Source organism: Mesitornis unicolor, unplaced genomic scaffold (genome assembly GCF_000695765.1).
Source record: "Mesitornis unicolor isolate BGI_N332 unplaced genomic scaffold, ASM69576v1 scaffold6274, whole genome shotgun sequence".
NCBI classification, from domain to species: domain Eukaryota; kingdom Metazoa; phylum Chordata; class Aves; order Mesitornithiformes; family Mesitornithidae; genus Mesitornis; species Mesitornis unicolor.
The window spans coordinates 24,437-32,468 of NW_010177937.1; the positions used below are offsets into that span (position 1 = coordinate 24,437).

The following is an 8,032-nucleotide window of genomic DNA, read 5'->3' on the forward strand; positions in this document are numbered from 1 at the left end:
AGCTGTGCCCTCCACCATTTTTGGCCTGGTGATCAGTGACTTGGGCAGTCCCAGCATGGGGTTTCGCACAGCCTCCCTATGCTTTCTGGGGCATTCCTTGGGGATTAAATGCACATTCCTGAAAAAACAACTGGGCCTCTCACCTAAACACTACTTTAGTGTTCAGGTTGTGTGCTAAAAACACATTAGATGGATGCTATTTGAGACTAAATAGACGACCTATTTCCCTTGTCTAAACAGCAACGGCTATAGAGTTAGAAGCAGGCTCGGTTCTCAGGAACCCCAAGGGAAATCACAAGCAGTGAGCTGCTCTGGATTTCAGGTTAAAAATCATATTTTTCCTACCTGCTTCAGTTTGCAGACCCCCAAAATGTTCCAATAGAGACAAAAATGAGCAGCTTACTTTTTTTTTTAGGCTCTCTTTCACTGACCTCTTAGCCAGGATCGCTGGACTTGGTCTATTGGCTGCTGAAAACAGCTGAGGTTGGTGTAAGGTAATTGCACCTCACCCAGAAGAAGAAAGGCCGTTCTTCTTTTGGGGATATCTCTGAGGATCAAGGAACTGTAATTACAGTACAGAGGTGCTCATGAAAGCGGAGAGAAAGCCTCAAAGGGAATTAAGTCCAAAAGACAACGCTTAGGGCTGCACACTCTGCAAGAGCTTGAAATAACACGGGCATCGTTCTTTGAAAGCTGGCTGGGTTTTGAGCTGACAGCGGGTCGCTGCAGCTGAGAGGTCAGCCCCAGCAAGTACATTTCAATATTCAGGTGCAAGGCTAATAACTTGACCAAGAACCAAAATTACTTTTTCCATGCTGGGCAGCCAAGCCAGTACTGCTGGGAAAGTAATGAAAAAGTCCAAGTCTCCAGAGCAGCCAGAATTTAGCCATGTCTCCCATTAGGAGCATGTCCAATCATTAGTTATACTACTAATGGGGCACCTTAGCAGAAAACATACCTGCAGGGAGGTAAGTGGAGGAGGATCTGACAACTCACACTTTCTATTTCCTGCTTAAACAGGCAGCCTTTGCTGCAGATTAAGGCAAGGGTTTTGTTTTTATTTTAAAACTCTACTGCAGGTATAACTGCAGGTCGTGTCAACTCTGTCTGTAGGGGTTTTACGTTAGCAGACATTTATGGCTTTTTTAACAGGCTTTAAAAAATTATTTTAATTTCACATGAATTGAAAACTGCTTACTCCACAGACATTGGTATAAAGAGAGTATCACTGTGAAGAAACACAGACACCAGCAACTTTGGAGCAGGAAACTATCCAGAAAGAAAATGACCCATGTTTAAACAGCCCCAGCTATGTAAACTGCCAGGGAAGCAAGGCAGGCAGGCAGCGCACTTACACAGCCCCTCAGTATATAAAGTTGAAAAGAGGCAAGGAGCGCTTGGCCAAACCATATCGAGGTGCCTGCTGTGAAGCAGGCAAAGCTGATGGCAAAGGGAGAGGCTGTCCCAGGATGAGGGGAGGCACAGGGAGGGCGAGGGACCCAGAGATGGAACTCACCTGCCTGAAGCAGCATCAGCACCAGCAGCCGGCGGGAGCCCATGGGCAGATCGCTCCCAGGCTCCTGTACGCTGGGGTTCGGGCACGGGGACTCCGGCCAAGAGAGCTGAGGTGCGAGTGTGCTTAACAATCCTTCCGGGCTGCTGCTCCAGGGTTTATATATACATGGCTCCGCGCCCGTACAAAGTGAAACACCCTCTTCTGCCACCTCCCGAACCCCAGCCCGGGCCCAGTCCCGTGTCCCCGCTGTCTGGGGAGAGGGCGAGGGCTGGCTCTGTTTGCTGAGCATCGCCTTTGGGAGGGAGGGGCCGCTGGAAGGGCATTAGGCTGGCAGTCCCCAGGACAGCCCCAGACACCCAGGCACTAAGCCGGGCTCCTTTCTTTAAGCTGTTTGCTTACAGACCCTGGTTAACCTCTGAGAAGCTGTGGAAAAGGGAAGCCTGCGACCAGGCTTTCTGTGGCTTGGGCTTGCTGCTGTGGTGTCCCCCTGGCAAGGATTTTCTCTTTTTATAGATCACTTTTTCCAGGGTATTTTTTAATTATTATTTTAAGACTGATTATTTTTCATTATTAAAAAAGAAGACACAAAACTATAAAAATCCAACAGAAAGAATACTGTTAGTGCAAGTATCTAATTTTAAACTGACGAACAGAGCTAATTCTGCACCACCCCTGAGGGAAAAATACCCTCTGGGCCTGTAGCTGCACCTGACTGAGACCAGTTGATTTGTTGAAGACTTGTCAGTATGTGGTTCCCAGCCACAGCAACAGACCAGTGGCTGGGGACAGTCCTCTGGGGCCAGCTATGCTGTGGTCACACTGGGCAGACAGATTGGCAAGGTAAGCTCCCCGTCACACAGCCTCTGCTTGAGTGGAGTAGCAGGCAATGTGAGCAGGAGGGATGGCCACTCATATTTTGCCTTTGGGGTTGAAACAGCTTCACCCAGCCTTCCAGGGCTTTAGAAGTCCTGCCTTGCTTGGCACAGCAGCCATCTGCCTTGTTGGTGTCTAAGCATCTGCCCCTTCCCTGGTGTGGGCATGATGGGCAGGGCTGGATGCTCTGATGGGAGAAGGAGAGGAGGGGAAGAAGGCTGCTTGCCCCTTCTCCTGCAAAGCCTGGGCCCTTCTCAGCAGCACACCTTGCCCAAGTTCCTAAAAGTAAAGCTGTGCCTTCCTTCTTAATGGATGTGGTTTTAAATATTTGCTTGCTAAATATTGGTACTCAAATCAAAGGTCAGCAGCAAGTCATTTACAGGACTGCCTTCTGCTGAGACCAGCCCTGCCACAGCAGCTGGCACACTTTGCCGAGCAACTTTTCAGGATACAGTATATAATGAATGCCATGGATACAGGGCAAATGAAATGGCAAAATTAAGTAAATCTCATGGCAACCATAAGCCTGAAATCCCTTGCCCGTCACCACCTTCCCCCCACTCTCTCCCGTGATGGGCTGTGTGCTGGCAGCAGGTGAGGGAAGAAGACAAGGTGAGCATACCACTCACCCAGCTGCTCCGTGTCCTGGCTTCTCTGCAACATTGGATGGGCCCTGGAGAAGCTGTGCAGCTTACACCTCCTCCCTCGGAAACTCCCTTCAGTAATTATACATTTACTCAATAATGTCATATCCTATGTATGTGAGCTGTTGCTGGCTAATATTTAACCTTAAGAATATGGGTTTGTGGAAGGAGGATGCTGGAAGATGGGAGGAGTGCTGTATTCAGGGGCTCCATGGATGCAAGTCCTCAGAATGGGAAGTGCAATGAAGAAGTCAAGCTTCGAAGCCCCAGATGGGGCCTACCTGAACAAGATGCCCTGTTAGAGCAAGCTCCATCCCTGAGAGATACCTGGCGGACCCTGTTCTTAAGTGAAGACCAAGGGAGGTGCGAGGAATTACTGTGGATGCTTTATGGGATTCCCAAGCCTGCCGAATGCCTTCAAGTGCCGAAAGTGTCTACTCTAGGACTTGGATTTATCAGCATCATTTGGGTTTGAAAACCTACATTTAATCTTGTTCTTTCAAAGCCTTCCTGAATTACAAACCCAAAAAAAGGCATTATGAATTTCCAGACCACAAATTAATTACAGAATCACAGAATGTTAGAAGTTGGAAGGGACCTTCAAAGATCATCCAGTCCAACCCTCCTGCCAGAGCAGGATCACCTAGACCAGGTCACACAGGAACGCATCCAGGTGGGTTTTGAATGTCTCCAGAGAAGGAGACTCCACAACCTCTCTGGGCAGCCTGGTCCAGTGCTCTGTCACCCTCACAGTAAAGAAGTTTTTCCTTATGTTAAAATTGAACCTTGAATGCGATTCTTCCCTTTCTCACAGCCTCCCCCGCCCCCCAAATAAGAGATGAGGTTTTTGTCCCCTGTTCAGCAACAAACTCAAAATGAAGACATACAGACTCCTTTGATAGCCAAATGTATCTGCAATGTTTGAAGAAGACTTCTGCTGGACATTAGAGAAGGATGCCCAAATTCAACCTTAAAATGGAATTTTAAGCAGAATTAATGTATTGTTTCCATATGATTGTTTCACACTGCTGACTGGTCAAGCTTGTAATTTATCTGTGCAATTACTGATTACTGGTGCCTGAGTTAATCAGCATATTTATTAAATAGCATTAATTGCTAATTGCGGTCTTGCTAAGTTATGGCAAGTGCATTGGGATCACAAGGGCATTTTTATTACTTTAATAAAGTATTAGGGAACCAAAATGAATTCCGTGATCCTGCCCCTTCACATGCATTTTGCATGTTACCTGCTTGAGTTTCACTTCTCACTAGCAACAAGAGGCAGCACACGAGGTGTTGGGACATGGTGTGGAAGTGGGCATGGTAGAGTTAGATAATAGTTGGACTTAAAGGTCTTTTCCAACCATAATTATTCTATGATTCCTTGATGTTGCCTCAGCTATACAGACTACTGGCTGTTTGAAAATACGTGTACAATAAACTCACTTTGAGCCTCAGGTTACCTGCATGGGGCGATCAATCCATACAGTTGGAGGGCTATTTCTTCAGATGAACTAGTTCTGTTGAAAATAGAGTTCCCTTGGTTTGCAACACTAAAACAGCTGGCCCTCAGGGATGATACCACTTCATGCTCTTGGGCTTCTTGTTGTTGAAAGAAACTATTAGGGAAAAGTCTTCAGTTCAAGGGGAAAATAACTTATAAGGACTCCATAGTTTTTAGCAATGCTTACCCATCAAGATGTTCAAGATGACAGATATTCTTGCAGAAGCTGGGCTGTCCTTCATCCTATAGAGGCTGTTGTTCATCGAATGGAATAGCCATTCACCTCTGTGGATGTCACCATTAACCACATGAAGAGGTCTCTGCTCAGCACCAGCAGATTCAATGATGATTTGCTGCCCAGGCCAAAGGTTTTTCCTATGAGGGGCAGAGGAATCTTCCTAGCAATACCAAGGGCATTAGAGGTTCCCTAAAGGAACTACCTCCCTTTTCCTCCCTCCGCCCCAAATGCTTTATAGGAGGACAACTAAAGAGACTGAAGGATACAGAATGACAGTTTGGGTAGTGGGAAATAGAAGAGAAAATCAGTTCTAAAGGGAAACAAACTCCACACTACCTGTCCAGAAGGGAAAAAAAAATTCTAAGACTGTCACATGATTTGTGGTGACATAACCAGTTACAGAACAAGTAGAGTTAATGTAGCAACATCCCTCCCACTGTAAGTGAAGATAAGGTTCATGACCATCTGAGGAACCTGAACATACACAAGTCCATGGGACCTGATGAGATGCATCCCAGAGTCCTGAAGGAGTTGGTTGATGTAGTTGCCAAGCCACTCTCCGTAATACTTGAAAAGTCACGGCAGTCAGGTGAAGTCCCTGGTGACTCGAAGAAGGGAAACATCACACCCATTTTTAAAAAGGGTAGGAAGGAGGACCCTGGGAACTACCGACCTGTCAGCCCCACCTTTGTGCCTGGGAAGATCATAGAACAGATCCTCCTAGAAGCTGTGCTGAGGCACATGGAGGATAGGGAGGTGATTCGAGACAGCCAGCATGGCTGTACTAGGGGCAAGTCCTGCCTGACCACCTAGTGGCTTTCTACAATGGAGTGACTACATCAGTGGTCAAGGAAGGAGCTATGGATGTCATCTATCTGGATTTCTGCAAGGCCTTTGACATGGTTCCCCACAACATCCTTTTCTCTAAGTTGGAGAGGTATGGATTTGATGGGTGGACTGTTCAGTGGATAAGAATTGGCTGGATGGTTGCATCCAGAGGGTAGTAGTCCTGCACCCGGACAGGGGCAATCCACATTATCAATAAGGCTGGGAGATGATGTGACAGAGAGCAGCCCTATGGAAAATGACTTGGAGGTACTGGTGGATGAAAAGCTGGACATGAGCCACCAATGTGTTCTCACAGCCCAGAAGGCAAACCACATCCTGGGCTGCATCAAAAGAAGTGTGGGTCAGCAGATAGAGAGAGGTGATTCTGCCCATCTACTCTGTTCTGGTGAGACCTCACCTGGAGTACTGCATCCAGCTTTGGAGCGCTCAGCACAAGAAGGACCTGGAGCTGTTGGAGCCGGTCCAGAGGAGGGCCACAACAATGATCAGAGGGCTGGAGCACCTCTCCTACGATAACAGGCTGAGAAAACTGGGGCTGTTCAGCCTGTAGAAGAGAAAGCTCCAGGAGGACCTCATTGCCAACTTCCAGTACCTCAAAGATGTCTACAGGAAAGCTGAGGAGGGACTTTTTACCAGGGCAGGTAGCATTAGGATGAGAGGTAATGGTTTTAAACTGGAAGAGGGTAGATTTAGACTAGACATGAGGAGGAAATTCTTTACTGCGAGGGTGGTGAGACACTGGCACAGGTTGCCCAGGGAAGTTGTGGATGGCCCCTCCATGGAAGTGTTCAAGGCCAGGTTGGATGGGGCTTTGGGCAACCTGATCTGGTGGGAGGTGTCCCTGCCCGTGGCATGGGGTTGGACTGGATGATCTTTAAGGTCCCTTCCAACCCAAACCATTCTGTGATTCTATAGCATCACATAACCTAGTGCATCTGCCAGAGCAATGGGGCCATGACCACAAAAAGGTTTTCAAGACTGCAGTGTCTTTTGGCCACAGGTAGCCAGGACATCTGAAACACAGCATGTCCTGGTAATGTGGAGCATGTTGCCATCGCCACCTGGGGGCATTGCTGTCAGTACAAACCAGGGAGAGGAGCAACATTTTGGAGCCCAGCTAGGCACTGCCTGTAACGGTTCAAAGAGGGCTGAAAACAAGTATACCTAATCAGGTGAGCACCTATAGACAGTTGGCTTCCAGTTTAGAGCCCAGGTGACACTTCCCACTTAAAAGAGAGGATATATTACCAGAATTAAAATAAACCTAAAACAGGAACAGACTGAATAAAGTGTATTATTTAAATGTGGACACCACCTCAGGCTGCTTACTTACTAATGGCTTCATCCAACAGAAGGCCCAGACAACAGACACACATGGAGATTAACATGCACTATGAAATTCAAGACAAGTTCCTGGAATGCCTCCAAGTTCCCTGAAAAGGAACGGCTAACATAAATATCTGTGTCCTTTTAACAGGAACCTCTGTCAGAGACAACACTGAAAGACCCATGATGCCAGTTGATACCAAAGACACCAAGATTCTCGATACTCATGCAGACTGTGAAGCCCATTAGAATACTTGTTTTGACATGTTGGTGTTTTAAAGTCTGTTTAAATTCATGGGCAGTCCTCAACCAAACAAAATCACATTTTTCGTTTCTGATTGTAAAGGTACTGTAAACAGAGGTGTGTTCATAGCTCCTCCTGGGAGACAGAGGAAGGAATGGCTTGGGTGGGAAAGGTGTAATACGGTTCAGGAGCACATAAAATTCTTATTCCACCTTTACAAGTACATTTCAACTCTGATTTCTCTAGAGCACCATCCTCACTCAGCTTTGCCAGTGTATTCCAGTGCTGCCTATCTATGTAGTCTGCAATGCACTAGTCATCTTCCCCAAAAGCTATCTGCTTTAGCTTCTCATTTCCCCATTGTTCGGGCTTCATTTTGCTTTTTTTCAATTGCTAGAAGTTTTCTTGCTTCTACACTTGCCATGTCACATCTCTCTCCTTCCACCTTCTGTCCCAACCTACCACTTTCACCCACAACATTACAAATACCTTGAAGACCCTCGCTGGTACCGCCTCACACTTCAGGTACCAACAGAGGCAGAAAAGTGATTTTTTTTTTTTTTAATTGAAGGCCTCCATAAATAACAGCAGTCAGTTCTGTCTAGATCGTGGAGTATTTGGGAGCTCTGAATATTCCACTTTTGAGAGGACGAGCAATCAGACACTTCCTGAAGAAAAGAGGATCTATGTTATACTACTGGCACTCTGTTATCCAGATTGCTTTATTAGGATGCATGCAGTCTGTATTACAGACTTGTGTCTTTTATGTTTGGTATCCGAGTACATAAAAAGAAAGCCAATAATGGGCCAACTTTTAAGTGGTGTTCCTACTCCACCT

At 46.6% G+C, this 8,032-nt stretch overlaps 1 protein-coding gene across 1 annotated transcript in view; it reads right to left on the reverse strand.

Moving 5' to 3' along the window:
- LOC104538912 (group 10 secretory phospholipase A2-like) overlaps window positions 1–1,559 on the reverse strand; it is a 12,542-nt gene extending 10,983 nt beyond the window's left edge. Inside the window, exon 1 of the mRNA XM_010182278.1 lies at window positions 1,517–1,559. Within this exon, the coding sequence (XP_010180580.1) occupies window positions 1,517–1,559 (43 nt within the window). The remainder of the gene's footprint in view (window positions 1–1,516) is intronic.
- Window positions 1,560–8,032: the final 6,473 nt, after the last annotated feature.